Source organism: Hippoglossus hippoglossus, chromosome 19 (assembly GCF_009819705.1).
Source record: "Hippoglossus hippoglossus isolate fHipHip1 chromosome 19, fHipHip1.pri, whole genome shotgun sequence".
Classification (NCBI taxonomy): Eukaryota; Metazoa; Chordata; class Actinopteri; order Pleuronectiformes; family Pleuronectidae; genus Hippoglossus; species Hippoglossus hippoglossus.
The window spans coordinates 3,685,655-3,702,067 of record NC_047169.1 but is presented as its reverse complement, the minus strand read 5'-3'; the positions used below and the strand labels follow the sequence as shown (position 1 = coordinate 3,702,067).

At 44.6% G+C, this 16,413-nt stretch overlaps 1 protein-coding gene across 3 annotated transcripts in view; it reads left to right on the top strand.

Annotated features, from left to right (window-relative positions):
* ttyh2 (tweety family member 2) overlaps positions 1–16,413 on the top strand; it is a 47,595-nt gene that overhangs the window by 21,190 nt on the left and 9,992 nt on the right. For all 3 annotated transcript variants that reach the window (XM_034570929.1, XM_034570927.1, XM_034570928.1), the window contains exons 4-6: positions 6,589–6,809; positions 9,068–9,163; positions 16,201–16,273. In XM_034570929.1, the coding sequence (XP_034426820.1) occupies positions 6,589–6,809; positions 9,068–9,163; positions 16,201–16,273 (390 nt within the window). The remainder of the gene's footprint in view (positions 1–6,588; positions 6,810–9,067; positions 9,164–16,200; positions 16,274–16,413) is intronic.

Sequence of the window (16,413 nt, the reverse complement as noted above, 5' to 3'; positions counted from 1 at the left end):
CCTTGATACTTGTGTGAATTGATTTATGGAGTGACTTGAGACTTGTATGGATTCACTTGAGACTTGTGTAGAGCGACTTGAAACCTTTTTGACTTGAGTGTTGAGTGACATGAGGCTTGTGTTGAGGGACTCGAGACTTTATTGTCCTGAGACTTAACTTGAAACTTGCATAGACTTAATTAGAGCCTTTTAGAGATGTGTATTGACTTGACACTCGCATAGATGGATTTGAGTTGACCTGACACTCATGGAGTCTGACTGGAGACTTGAAAATATCTCCGGTCGTCACCTGGTGTTTCTCTAAGCTGCACCCGACCAAATGAATAAAGTTATTATTCATGACCAACACTATAAAAATACAGTATATACTATATGGTTGATGGATATAAGGTTGCTGAAGATTAGCTGTGTGTTGTCGTGTCCGTGGTGTGAGACCAGCAGTGGAATCAGATCCTCGGTGACTCGCTGTTAAAGAGCAGGGATTAAGTCTCCATCTGTGTTAATGCACATTAATGTCGTGGCATGTGAGCCACTCTGTGTGGCCTCGCTGATAAACGTGTCCACACACACTACAGGTAAATGATGTGGTATTTTAGGATGTGTTGCAGTGATGATGGAGGAAAAAACGAATCTCTGAAGCTTTGAATGTTTCACTTTATAAATGATTTAAAGTGGAAACATGTAAGAACCCCACGACCACTGATGTTGCGAGATCAGTCGAGCGTCAGCGGGGATTAGTTCTCACGTGATGTGCATTGACATGGACCATGAACACGCTTTTATCATGTTCCCCATATCATCAATACAACCACATGTTAAACTTGTACCGACTTAATACAGCGGGGGGGGGGGGGGGGTATAGACTCTCATTTCTAGAATGTTTGAATTGATGTTCAGTGATCGTCTCTTATTAATCTCGCTCAGCTCTTAGCCTCATTAATTCCTCAATGTCATAGTAGAGAGCGGAGAGAAATCATTAGCATGTATCTCGTGTGAAGGCTTGTTGGTGCGTTCCTCTGGGACGTGTGAACCCACACAAGGACTTAATTGGACATGGTGGCCTTTATTTTAGCATCTTAATGCATGTGAGTGCGTGTGTGCGCATGAGTGAGTTCATCGCAAGCGGCTATAGACTGCTGAGGAGTCGAGTTCTCGGAGTAGGACAAAGAGCCCAGTGTGCCACACACGGTTCCCAGTCTCCCCCCACCTAATCAACCATGAGACCAGGAGACAAAGCCCTCTGATGGGGAGGAACACGCAGCAATGCTCGTCCGTCTGATTGGCAGAGTCGGGATTGGAATTGGCATTGAAATCATTGACAATGACGGCTTCGCTGCCCTCTGGCCCACACAGATGCCTTTTAGCCGGGCTCCATGAGAGTTTAGAAACCGGTTAGCTTCTAAAGACTCGGTGTGTGTGAGAGACAGGAAAAGGACGGAAGTTAGATTCATTATCAGAAGAAGCGTTTTGTTTCTCGGCTGCTGTTCAGACCGATTGGTTACAGTCTGTAATACATGCTTATGACGTGTTTACGAACACATACATTCGTGAAGTCGGGTCTTTTTCTGGAGAAATCTAAAATTTTATTGATGTGCATTATTTTGAACATCCAAATTAGATTATATTAATTCAGGCAAAAGGATTTGTTTTCCACCTGTGACCTATTCACTTCTGCCCACATCTGACTAGCTAGTACATCAAAAGTATTAGCTACAGGTATTAGCTACCAGTATTAGCGTTCGATAGCCACAAGCTGTTTGTGTAGCACGTGTGTTGCATCATGAGTGATGTGTTGGGTCGTGGGACATATGGTAACAAGTCTGGGAAGGTCCGGATTTGGAGATAATTGCAGGCATCAGGTCCGATGTCGAGCTTTACAGGGACGGGTTTGCAAAACTGAGCATACATTCAAACACCAAGTAAACACTAACCAGTAAAATGTGGACTCCAGCCAGACTGAAAGCTTTATCTATGCTGCAATGGGACTGATGGGAAATTCGAAGTGTTTAGCCACACTAATAATAACTTTATTGTTTGGGGATGGATGTTGTGAGAGGACTTGGCAGTCGGCAGTCACCGGGTCGATGCCGGGGTCAGTCAATGAGCCTTTGGCCAGAGCTCAAATGCGGATTGGACGTCGGCCGACTGCATAATTACCGACATGCGTATTTCCACACCATTCTCATAATGAGCTTGTTGTAATGACACAGTATAATAAGCTCTTATTAGCTCTCTTCATGAAGAGGGGGGAGGGGAATCACACAGAGAGAATATTCAAACTCCACGCAGACGGTGGAATTCAGATGGCCTTGGCGAGAGTTGAGATTTCGAAGGACTGGGCCATGTTCTCTTTCACAGTCTGACCCTGTTTTAGCTCCAGAAATAATATTTCTGGGAAACTGAAGTCCTCAGAGGAGTTCAAGTATTTTTGGGGCCTGGCGGTATTGTTCACAAGAGTATAAAATAGAGTACGACAATCACTCATTTACTTTGTGATAGGAGCGATTGCGGAATGGTCTGGGTGAAGGACTCAGATTTGCAGTTGAAATCACTTTTGTTAGTTGTGTTTTACTGAAAATGAAAAGACTCCTGATATTTTCCATCTAGTTTCAGGTTGTTTTTCGTGCTAAACTTTCTCCAGCGGCAACAGAAAACACAAGAAGCTCACGATGACCGACTGGGTCAATGCTGTTTTTGAAGCTTAATGCAAGTATTGTGTTTTTAAAAAGAGGAGCTCGGTCTCAAGATGAAGCTCTTACTCAAGTGGGTTGAGGTTCCAGTTCCAGGGCTATTTGGGTAGATGACAAAAGAATGAGGTTGCATGTACAAAAAAGGCTGAAATGGGGCTGCAGCTCCTTTGGGAGACACAATAACGTAAGAGCCTTCAGAAAGATGCCTGTGGGAAAAGGGCTTCATTGCAAAATCAGACGGACAGACAGAGATCTCTGGAATTATTAGATAGATGATGAAATATCTGTTGTGGGACCACGATCCTATCATTTTCATAATTTGCTGGAAAAACATAATCTTAAATTCTGGTCCCTCCTTCAAACAGCTGCTGTCCCTGGGTCCAAATGTAAAAAAATCTCTTTGACATCCAGTTTGTGCTTTGAAATAAATGTGCTGCTGGGTGCGCTCCAGTTGAGATATGACTTCCCTATTCTTGAGAAGCTGGATGAGCTGCCATGTAAAGTTAGGGGAAGTGAAAGTGCTTGACGCTGGGCCAAAGGACGTCTCTGCAGCCAAACTAGCAACTGCCTAACCCCCCCCCCACACACACCTGTGATCTATTGCTCTCTGAAAAACAAAACCACAAGCAGTGACAGATTTGTGGAACTGCTCTCATCTGGTTGTGTCTCACTGTATTTGTAGCTAATAGCCGTGTAATCCCACTTCCTTCATTCCGACAACAATTTTTTATTGTGTTGGCCATCGCTTTTTCCAGAAGCCCTGATTTAATGGCTAAACCCATAAATGTTTGTCAGTCCTTCTGCAGGGAAACGTCCTAGAGCGCCAGGGTCATCAAATATCTGAGAGGGGAAAACGTAGATAGGAAAGGATGTATTATTAAAGCGATGTTCCACCCAGCACTGAAGATGCTCTGATCTTTGAGGTGACCGAGCTGCAGAGGCACTTCAGACCCATGTTCCATTTCACGCTCTAGCTCCCACATTCAATTTTAATTGAAGGCAGTCTCTCCACTTCCACGCAGAGACAATGAGTCGCAGCGAGAAAAGAGGAATCTCAACCTTTGTTTGACTTCTACAAATACGCTCATCGGCCTTTTATTGAAGTGATAATGGGTCAAGTGCAGAATATAGAGGAAGTGACTCGAGGCCGTTTGCACAGCAGCTGAAGTGAGAACAAATTAGTCCATGGACGAAGAAGAAGTCAATGGCAGAGCCTTGTTGTGAGAGTGACGTGGAATTAACAGATTTCAAGTTGGGGATCTGAAGCTTATCGAAATGAAATGGGCCGGAGCGAAAACATAACCTCCTCAGCCAGAGCAAAAATTCATGAAATCCCTCCTCATCAGACACCGGCCTGTCGGGTGTGATTCACAACTTTCAAAACAAAACAAGATGAAAACAAGCTATTTACCGGTTCAATTAAGAGCCTGACAGTTTCTGCGAGGTTTGTGTCTTAGATTTAATTAAAAATGTCCCTTTACAGCCGCTCTGTGTTTGACGCTCAACTGAATCATCGCCGAGGCATCGCTTCCCTCCGAGGCCACGTCTCGAGCCCAGCAGGCTTAAAGATAGAGATCCACTTCTGGAGAAGGGAAGTGGGATTTCTATTGAGTCGAGTGTGAGAGGATGTATTGTCGAGTTGGGGACATGACCCACATGTTGGCACTTCAACTCAGTCTTCTACTTCCTTTCTCGATCCTGAGATATGGACTCTTTGACTATGGATTAGGATTAAGTCATATTTGTCATATAGTTACTCATGTAAACAAGAACCTTTATGTAATTTTCTTTCAGTTACAACCTACATTTGATATTTGGGGACATATTGCTTCTTATGTATCTTCTTTATGTTAGTTTTTTACCCTCCAGCGTGCAGAAATTAAAACTAAGTCTCCTCCGCACATTGTTTCTTCATAAAAAGATGTGAGGCTTCTCAAATGTCCTCAAAACACCAGATGGAGATAAAGACAGAGACGACCGGGACCGGGAATCGTATCTTCTTGATCGGTGCGGATCACTTAAGGATCAGATAGAGAGGAAAGACAGATTATCTGGATCGGCTGTCCCCCCCCCCCCGAGCGTTTCAGATAAGATTCTCACACACGAGTCGAGGATCAGATACGAGGCTTCATTTCTCATCTGCGATTTCATCTCCTCAGTCTCCGGAGGAAGACGCAGTGTCGATGAGCGGCGAGATAACAAACCACAGGGAACCACAGGCATGTGTCCTGTGTCTCTCTGTGGCTGACTCAGCGTGGTTCTGTCTTCCCATTTAAAGAATTAAAGTCATTATGTGTCACACTTTTATTTGATTAGAAGATGCTTTGTGTTTTTTCAGATGGAAAAATTTGACAAAAATCTGTTTCGGAGCCATCTGTAATCATTCCAGTGCATTCTGTGACACGGCCACAGGGGGAGCCGGAGCAAAACAATTCTAATTCTAGCCATAGTGGCTCTAAAGATGATAATAATAATATATGGAATATGAAAAAACACAATTAATTACACAGAGAATATGTTTATATTTTTTCGTTTATCTTAAATGTACAATATGTAACCTCGGCCACTAGGGGTCTCTCACCTAGTTTGATGACATCGTGAAACAGCGTGGGATCATGGGAGTTGTCGTCTTTACCGACATTTCTTGTCCCACAATAATAAAATATCTGATGTCTTTCGCTCGTTGAAAGAGAATCTGTCTTCTCAGATTCAGTTCAACACTGAATGATCTGAGGAAACTTTGTTTTCCGTGTAGCGCACAAATCTCAGTGAGTCACGGAGGTCTTTCCTCTTTTCTTTCCTCTTTTCATTCCTCTCTTATTTAAAGCTGTTTTCTCCTCAGTTTTTTCCATACAGGCCTTGTGCTGCACTTTGAATGCAAACCCAACTAATTGCTTCCACACAACCTCTCCACGTCTCGGCTCCAGCAAAGCCGGTCCCTGATAAACACGGCAACAATATGAGTTGTCTCTCTGGTGAATGCCAAGTACCCAGAGCTGAATGAGAGCATTTATTACCCTTTTTAATTATCAAATAGCAGGATGTCTGTTCCTGTAAACACTTTCGGCCTTTAAGCAAAGTAATTAAACCAGAGAAAACGGTTAGTGCCTGTACAGGAGAGATGTCCCCCCCCCCCCCTACTGTATAAAGTGGTCGTGTAGTGTTTGGCCGACGAGGTAAAAATCAGATCCATCAAAATAAATGAGTCAGTCTGAATGAGTTTATTTGTGCTCAGAGTATCACGTGTCCCCTTGTGGAATCGATTAGCAATATGATTTCACGGTTCAAACAGGTCGACAAACAATCGCTCTCATTAACGAGGCATCACTTTGGAAAATCAGTCTGACAAATAACAGGAGGTGGAATACACAACTCCTCCCTGAGCCAGAAAACTTCACCTCGGGCTTCTGCAGTTTTGGTTGTTTTCCAAGCTGAGTTGTTTTTCTCTCAACGGACCTTTTCACCGACGCCCACGCTCACTCGTCCCGCTCGCCTACACCGTCAGTAACTCGGAGCAGAACAACCTCATTTTTAGGCTAATCCTCACCTTTGGTCACTTTGTTTTGGGAAAAAAATATGAATTGACCAAAGGCTCCCGAAGGGATTCTGCTCTGAGCTCAGCACGAAGACAAGCATGAGGAAAAGATCTAGTTTTAGCAGAGAGGTGGAGGGTTCATCAGTGCTCACATTATCATTTTGAATCAATGACTTTTAATTTAAAGCTGTTTTCCGACATGAACTGTGAGATGTTCCTGATAGTGTGTGTTTCATCAGGCAACATAGATATTTTAATCTTGACTTGCAGTGTCACTTTCAGTTTCTAGCTCGGTTTTCCTCTCCCACCTGCAGCATCGTTGCATCTTTCATCTCACCCCCCACCTCCTCTGGTCCCCTGCAGGTTACCGGCACCATGGGCAGCATGAGGAGCGGCCTACACCAGCACCTCGCCCGGCTGGACGAGATCTTCGCCACACGCGGTGACTTTGTGCAGACCCTGCAGTTCATGCAGCAGATGGCTGACAACGTGATCAAACAGCTGCTGGGCCTGCCTGACTGGGAGGAGGCTAAAGTGGACCTGGCATCCATCGCTGATCAAACGGCCAACGTGGAGTACTACAGGTGAGGAGCGGGGAAGTGCGTGTTGCCGGCTTGCACGGCACAGGGCGGCCACGGGCTGTGTTTGTACTCACAACGCCACGATGCACCAGATGTTCTGGGATCTACATTTTAAAAGAAAGAGAACAAAATATAATATAAAAACAGCTTTAACCCTCGAACCAGGTCGACCAGCTGCAAGAAATTGAAGAAAAGGCCAAGATACAAGAATGTGTACATAATTATTTTAAGAGTGAAGTAACTGCTGGTCGACATGATTTTCCCGGTTATAGTAAACATTCCTATAGTCACAGCGAGCTCCACCAATCAGAGACGTGGCTATTACACCTGGGGATTATGGGTAGTGTAGTTCTTCTCCTTGACACTGTAAATAATTTATTTGTGGCTTCTACAGTAGCAAATAACATCTTCTCACAATCTTTTTAATGCTTGTGGTAAGTCTACCCTCGGATGGTTAAAATATTATGGCTCATAATCAAAATCTATATTCAGATCTATATAGATTTTCTAGTCTGGGCTGATCATTTCAGTCAGCCACCAGGGGGCGATCAAGACGCTTTGGCTTCACTTTTGAGGCACCGTCCCGTCGTCCATCTTTATTCGCAGTCTGTGTTCTAAACACTTCCCGTCCGTAGACCCTGCTGATGAAGTGCAGTTGTCTTCCGTCCAGGACCTTGTCACATTATCGTTAATCTTCATCTTGGAGCAGAAACAGACGAAGTCCTGGCGTCGCCTCACCGGCCGTTTCTGTTGAATCTGCAGGAACAGACAGGCTGGTGTGTTTGAATTGATCTGTAACGTGACGGTCCGATACCTCAGCTCCACACACAGCGTCGCACTGATAGAGCAGCAGAGCGAGAGCAGACAGCCAGACAGCGTAAACTGTTAATGGACTAATTATCACTGCCTCATGCCCGTGTGTGTTTGATTGAGCTTATCAGCGACTAAATGTTGTTGTTGTGTCGCTGCTGTCCGTCTGTCTCCGTGTCCTCATCCAGAAACACTTTGTTTACTTTTCAAACTCGCACACAGGGATCGTTGTGTTGCTTTACGGAGTCATTAGGGGAAGACTGAACACAATCCTATGAGCTTCTTCTTCTTCTTCTTCTTCTTCAGCATGTGGTTGGCAAACATCTTCCTCCTCTTACTCTTTTACATGAAGCTGATGTGAAGATGACAGGGACATCTGAGTGAGGCAGTGTTTTTTTTGTCAGGCTGTCATAATCAACCTTTTACAGCCGGAGCCGGCTGAGTGGCCCTCAGCTGTCCGACATGATTTCTGTGAGAAAAGTGTTTTTCTATTATACATTCATGTAACCAACCCGTTCCCCCCGGGCCTCCCTCTGCTGTACTCACTTTAATTAGATTAAGATAACACGGCGACTGTGTCACCCAGAGGAGCCTCCGTGTGCATGTTGTACTGTACCCGACTGCCAGGAAGATGAAATGAGGAAGAAGTGGCATGGAGGTGGTGGCGAGGGAGAAAGAGAGGGAGGGAGAGAGGGATGAGATTAAAGAGAGTGGATGAGGAGGAGGAAGAAGGGAGCGATAGAGGAGAGCACGAGAGATGGAGGAGATGGATTCTGTACAGTGATTGGGACAGACTGATGGGAAATATCAATTATAATTAAAACAATAACAAGACCATAAAGTGACGGGAGAGAAGAGAGGGTGATGAACACAGAGTGAAATGAATAGATGATCGTTGGATGAGAGGAAAAGAGGAAAATGAAGTGACTTTAACTCGATATATATATATATATATTGTAGGTTTTTTCGCTCGGGGTAAAAAACGTGATTTTTGTCTTCACGGTATAAAACATTCAGGGCGTATGGATTTAAGTTCATTCATTAATAATCACCTGGACGGGTTCAGTGTGTCCAGTCACAAACTGACGGCACACACAACAGATGCATCCACGGAGGACACACACACACACACACACACACACACACACACACACACACACACACACACACACACACACACTTCAAATGACAGCTATTCCATGTGCCTGAGGTGAAAGTAAGTGGGACACTCGCCTTTTGGTGTCCGAGTCCTTCTTGTTTTGTGTGAGAGTTAAAACGAGCTTCACGGTTGTGAGTTTGTGACACTGTGAATCTCACGTGAACAAACATTCCTCAGTTAAGGTTGTTCCAGATTGCATTAACCAGAATGTCCCTTTAACCCAAACTGCCCAGGCTTCGCTGCAGGACACACGGTGATCAGCCGTCTCTAAATGTTCTCCGTCTCTCTGCAGATGGCTCACCTACCTGCTGCTGCTCATCCTGGACCTGGTCATCTGCCTGCTGGCCTGTCTGGGCCTGGCCAAGCAGTCTCGCTGGCTGCTCACCACGTGAGTCTAATGTGCCCGGTAACACGGAGCTATTTACAAAGACACAAGCTGCTTTTTTTTAACTTTGTAATGACAGGAAGCAATCTGCTCCATTTGACTGTATTTTTTTTAGTGTTATCCTCCTGCACAACAGGGAAGGATTGGAGAGAGGAGGCAGGGCCGAGGAGAAAAGCGGTGGATTTTTCAGATTAGTAAATCAGAGCTAACTGGGAGCAATCGTTCTTTTAATAATTGAGAAATCTCTATGTCCGACCTTTCGATTGTCTCTGTAGCCGCTCGTACAAAATACTGCAGAATTCAGGAGCCAAGCAGAGAAGGTTCGGGCTGGGGCGACGCATCCACGTTACTGATTTCATCGATTATGACAAAAACGCGTTGTCAAATAGTGTGAAATACCTGGAAAACAAGCTGCAGCTGCAAAACTACAAAAATCAGGAAATAGCACTTTGTATTTGTTTATACATTAGTGGTCAGATTTCCATTATTTCTCCAGATGTTCACCAACAAATTGACCATGCACAATCATTGTATGTTCTCATGGCTAAAACCAGAGTCTGTACCACCACTGTCAGTTTAACAGCCTCTCACCCTGTTGTCCTGATGAGGATTATTTTTATTTAAAGGAGACCATGATGGTTTTTCCACTTTATTCTCTCCTCCAGTTTGTTATATCAGTTTTTTATGAGATGACTCAGTGTGATGGAGCGAGCATGAGGCAGCAGTTCCTCCCCCCCTCCCACTGGAAACCGCCTGTGAGCCGCTCAGTACCGGATCCCACTGCCCCACTGGCCCTGTTACATTTCACCACTCGCCTCTGAGCGTTGCCAGTGGTTGGGTTGAGTTCGCTCAGAGTCACCGTCTCTCTGGCTCTGCTCTACATATCGGACGGGAGAGCGGAGGAGATGTGGGAGAGCGGAGCCATTTGATGTTATCACTATAACTCCCTGAAAATCCTTATTCCAGCGTAACACTTGACCTGCTTTTAAATGGCTTCACACAGGAACTACATTCGATATGGAGACTGTATATCCGCAGCACAGGTTCCTGCCAGTTTCAAACCCAGTCCCTGTGTAGGTACGGTGGACGAATGGTGGACTAGTGTTTAATTATTCAGCTTTGTATTTTTAGGCCTTTTTTCTTCCAATTCATATTTCATCGATTTTACCTCTTATATGTGCCAAGAAAACAAGCTAAATAAATCATGAATAAAAGCAGATGCGGTGAGATTTAAAACAGCCAAACGGAGGAAAAGAATCTAAATCGAAACAAAATTTTGGGAAAATGAAGGAATTATGACGAGATAAGATTATATTACATAATATAGCGTAACATACGAGAAGAAATAAGATGAGATACGATCACATAATATAAGATAAGATAAGACAGACATTTTCTGTGTCACAGCAGCAAAGGAGATGGTAGAAATAAGAAGGAAAGAAATGCTATTTACAACATAAACAGAATCTTTACATTGTGACTGTATGTGTGTATGTGCAGTCAACTGTACGTACAATATAATATATATTCAAATGCACTACACCTCCTCTTTCATCTAATGTCTTTAGATTGTCCATAGTTCACCAGCGTCTCTGGTGGAATGTGATTTCTCTCCTTTCTGCTGTAATGCCGGGTCCATGGGGCATGAAATCCACCCAGGCCTCCATTCATGCAGCCGAGCGTCACTCTGTCTCTCTCAATCAGTCACTTCAGGGTGTGAGCCGTGCTAAACTCGCCCTACTAGCCACAAACCAACCCCCCCCCCCCCCCCCCCCCCCCCCCCCCCCCCACATCATCCCCTTCTGCACACACAAGATATGAGTCAGTGTCAAAGAGTGTAACTCCCCAGAGATGCTCTCTTCCAGTAGAGTGGAGGTGGTTGGAGGCACGAGGGAGCAGATTACACTCTCCGGGCCGATACCGGCTCTTCTTTCTGGTGCTTGTTGCCGGCAGGCTCCGGTGTTAGCGTGACACGCTCAGTAACAGCTCAGACATCGAGGTACGTCCACGTGGGAGAGAGACAGATACCCGCCGACCTTTCTGTCAGCCGCGGTTACTTTTCTGTTTCTAGAAGGAAAAAGTTGCATTTTTTTTCATCCTTTGAACACATTTCCCTCTACGTTGTTGCAATAGAAGGAGAAATGTCAGAAAACAAGATCTGAAAGTACATAAACTATGGAGTGAACTGAAGCGTAAAATGTCAAGATGTAAACATGACGTATTTCAGACCTTTCTGGGCTTCGGTTTACAGTCGGCAGGGCTGCGAGCCGACGGGAGTAAAGTAGAGTGGAAAATCATTTCCCCGGATGACAAATCATTAGAGCTGTTCTGACCTACAGCGAGAAGAACAAGGCAGATCGTGCTGCTCTCAGACGGGAAACACAACTCCGGACATTCTCCGGACATTCTCCGGAGGGGCGGTATGTGAGGACGCAAATGTCAGAATCAGTTTTTCCTGCAAGCTCCGAGATCGGAGTGAGGCCGCGTGAGAAAACAGCAGGAAAGTGTCCGGAGAATTGATTGAAAAAGAGGAGCTACACACGAAGAAGATGCAAACAAAGACGTAGAATTGGAAAGACGATTTTCAAGAGTTTTTGGTGATAAACAAAAACACTAGAATTCTGAGGCAGACATTATTCGTCATATCCTGCTTCCTGCTGCTCTACCCAGGCTCCGCCCCTCCCTCGCCGAAATGTTCTGGACATTTGCCGGAGTTCGTGAAAGACAAAGTTCGTGTCTGAAAACAGCTTCACCAGATTGTTGCATAAACGAGGAAGAAGATAAATCTTTGCCGCCTGGAGGAAAGTGGAACGAGAAGCTTTGTGTAAAACCAATGAAACTGTTCAGGTCACCTTGAACCAAGTGTCTTTAAGCCGGAGCTGAGTTCAGCAGCTAGACTCCCGCTTGCTCATCACATATCTCCTCTCTCTCTCTAAATGAAAGAAATGTGATGGTTGTGCAGGAAAACTCCTTCAGCTTGAAACCTGATGAATACGGGGATTCAGATAAAAGTCAGGACGACTGCTGGTCTAGACAGAATCCAACAGAGGAAACGGTGTCGCTTTGAAATTACGCTCGTGTGCAACTTCACATGCGGCAGTGAAACGTTTTTATCAATGTAACGAGGAAACGATTTTAATTAACATCTGCTAATTTAATTTCTTCCAACACGATTAACCTTTTTTTATATTCATCTTTTTGTTGTCTTTGTTAAAAAACGTTTTAAATTTCAAGTAAGAACTTTTAAGAACATCTTTTTTAATCCTTTATCTATACTAAACTTGAAAACTCAAAAAGTAACTTTTACCAGAAAACCTTTTTTATTAATATTTTATCTATTTTATTCTTATTAATGTTTTTAAGTTTTGTGTCAAACTTTGAAGAATATATCAAAGGCTAGTAGTTTGATATATTCAGTGACTTTAATCTTAAAATTGAAACGTTTGATATATCTTTGCACCAGTGCTCTTCCTCTGATTTACTTTATTCTTATTCTCTTTTTCACTTTATTCTTAACATTTCCACTCAAAATGCTAAAGAAGAAAAAGTCCCAAAACACAGTAAAAGTATCCAGAAACGCAGCGGGGACGACACTCAGCAGTTCTTAATATTTAATTGTTTGCAGGAGTGATAATTGATTGAATGAATTTATTGATGAAGCCACAGTTCAGCTGCTGCAGGTCTCAGACGGTTATTGATTAGAAACGACTCAAGATGAGAAGCAGATTTGATGATTTATTCAAACTGCAGCTTCCTACCAAGGTCTGATGATATCACATAAAGACTGTGGAGTGAAATCGGAGGTCGTATTAGCGCAGATACATCTGGGACACGTAGAGTAGATATATGGGCAATTTACAAACCAATGAGACGGCAGCGAGACGGCAGCGAGCCGGGGACCTGAAAAACTAATTAAATCAGCAAAGTGCCGTCTTGATAATTCTGTTCCATAAAATTCATAATCTGTGAGAAAGTTGTTCTGAACTGCTGGAGACGCATCAACACAATATAATGATGTTCAGTCCAAGTTCCTCTGAAGTGACGACCAGGAGCCAAAATTAGAATGTGAGAGGAAGATGGGAATAGAAGTTTGCAGGTTTTATATTTTCAGTTGAGGAGAAGATCTACGTCCCACTTTGATGAGATTCAGTCTGACTTGAGCTCGGCGAGGCCCTGCTCCCCTGCTCCCCTGCTCCCCTGCTCCCCTGCTCACTGGCCCCTGTGACTCCTTCTCTGTATTTATATGTGCCCTGCGTCAGGTTTACACTCGACTTGCTGCTGAAGCTCTGTGGATCCTCTCCTGCTCAGCGGAGCACAAAACGGAGTAAAGTCCTGCTTTGGTTTGAGCGTGACCTGCTGGCACCGAGGGGCCGCTCAGAGGGCATCGCCCTCGTTTGCCCCGGCCACGTTGTGTCATAGTGTGTTTAAAGGAGCTCAGACAGTCCAGTGTTACACAACGTGCAACAACACACAGACACACACAGGTCAGAATAGCCCCAACCACCTTTATTTTATTTATTTACCCTTTAAAAAAACAGTTTCCTCTTGTATCGCACATAATGACCTTGGTGTTGTGACTATAGACTGTAAATAAACATGGACGACATGACAGCTCCCCAAAAGTGTCGCCTCCTGGTGGCTGGCTACTGTATAGCTCATAATCCTTGCCTCCTCCATGATAGTGGATTGGACATGGACCAAAATGAGATCGGGCGTTTTTTGTAGATTTCTCAGGATATAATCATGGATCTGGATGAAAATGATCAGACTGATTTTTACGAGTGTGTTTGGTGTAGTTAGCATCGTTCGTGTTCCAGGATACTTTGGCTTTTTGTTGGCTATTGGAAGTGGAAACGCGTCGACCATCTTTAGACACAGTCTGGGGTTGTGATAGTTTTTTATGAAGTACTGTCATTTCAGAAGCAGGATTAGATGAAAGTGTTCAATATTCCCCAAGAAAAAACTAAATTTCTAAAGTCCGATAACAGACTTCTCTTCAAACGGCTTTTATCTTCACGTCATGCATTTGCATTCAGACCTTTCACAACCCTGAACCACAGTTAAGTTTGGGAACTTCTACCACTGATATATGTACTGACATACAAATATAATGGTTCATAACACGTGTTAAAATATGACACAGAACCTGAGAAAGATACCGAAAGATCCAAAAGCACATAACCTCGTAACGTTATGCAGATATCTCCCTGCTCAGTGGCTCAGTCAGGGCTTTGTATCAGGGAGCAGGAGGGAGACGAGCGACTGCTGATAAAGAGGGAGGCAGAGAAAATATGTGGGAGCGAGGTTTAATGGGAATATAGAAAGTGAGAAATGGAATAAAGATAAAGGAAGAAGGACCGAAGCGTCCGCAGCTCGCTCTGTATCTTCTGTGAATTGGATTAGCCGCTGAGCTGGAGGACGTTTGTCAAGACGAACGGGCCGCGACTAAACCTGGACATGCAAACACAAATTCTATTAAAACACTGGTGGCCCGCTGCAAAGGGGGGAAACCTAAAGTGCTGTGGTGGTGAAATCAACAGGAGCTTATTGGATTTTCTGGAGATTATTCGACCCAATGAGAGTTGATCTGCGATAGAACCAGGGTTCATCTTTTAATGGGTCGTGATCGTCTGTCTTACTGAATCCTCACAGACGGGCACGGGCGCAAAAAATACAAATCCTCCCCGTCTCTCCGCTTGGAGTCGCACGTGTCTGACGTCGCTTTCTGACGCCGTGAGATCATCAGGGTGGGGAATAGAACATCTCTGTAACCTCGCGGGGGCAGGAACCGCCGTCCGCCCAGGGGGATGTAATCGAATGTAGGCCAGCGGAGAGGATCCGCTCGGCTGCTTGTTCCTCGGCTCGTGACGCTGCTGCAGCTGCTGCGTGTTGAGGCTGCAGAGTCGACTCCCACAGAAATAAACATAACCTCCGACTCGCTGATGACAGGCCAGTGAGATCACCGCTCCTGCCCCTTGAGGCTCGGGGCTGTTTCCTTTCTGCAGCAGAGGCCATCGTGAAAATGATTCCATCTGCGTCACTGTATTCCCTCTGTAGGGGGCTGAGAAGTACATTAACTGTTTGTCCGTGCACTTCTGTGTACGTTGTAGAGTTTTCATCCTGCAATGTGGTACTTTTTCCTCAGGACTAAGTTAAATTGGCTTCAACTTGCAGTTTTTCCTCCTGTTCCAACATTTTGGGGGGGGATGGGTCACTCTTACTTTCATCAGTACAAAGTACAGAAGGGAAGACGGAAGAGTTTTTCCTTTTGGGCGTTTCGAGAATAAAGAGGAAACGTTGATAATAAAGTTTAAATATCAAGAATAAACTTTGAATTTAAAAACTTTTGAGACTATTTCCATCTGCTAACATCAGTGCTTATGACAAAATACCTTGTGCAGATCCATTTGTGCCATTTTCTTCTGAGAGACATTGGGCGAGAGGCCGAGCACGTCCAGGAAAGCTCGTCAGCCTATCACAGGGCGGACGTACAAAGACAAACAACCACTCACACATTGTGCTTTACAAAATACACTTGCCTTTGCCTCACATTCACACCTACGGATGGATTTATAGCGTGTTAATCAGTTTACAGACTTGGAAGAGAGCAGAAAACTTTCTGTTCAAGAGGAGAAACCAAACCAAGCTTGGAGAGACGGGACACCGGCAGCTCACATGTCAACTTCATTCTCAAAATGCGAAATACAAGGAATATGAGATTAATATACTTTATAACTCATGGAAACAAACACAGCGTCAAATTAATACTAATGTTGCTCCGTATAAGTACAGTTTACTAACAGTTTAGGTGATGATGAGTCGGTGTTTACAGCTTGTCTCAGTGTCCCTGCTGTAGTCAATACAAATTATTGGAAGGACCTTGCTGCTGCAAATTGGGACAAGCGATGTAAATCATTAATCGCTGTGTTTCACTTGGATTGATTCCAAGCTTTTCTTCGTTTGGATAAAAGATTAAACGAGCGAGTTTCTGTGGATGTGGTGATTATCCTAAACGCTGCTGTGTGTCTGTGCTCCTGCAGGATGATGGTGTTCGGCGTGCTGACGCTGGTCCTGAGCTGGGCGTCTCTGGGAGCTGACCTGGCCACTGCTGTGGTGAGCTGCTTCACCTCTGCGCCCCCCCCCCCCCCCCCCCCCCGCTGCCGGCGTGACCCAATATAAACCGGCACAAACCGGCCGGGCACTCCATTCCTATCACGCCCTGACAGTGATGATAAATTGCTTTTACTACACGC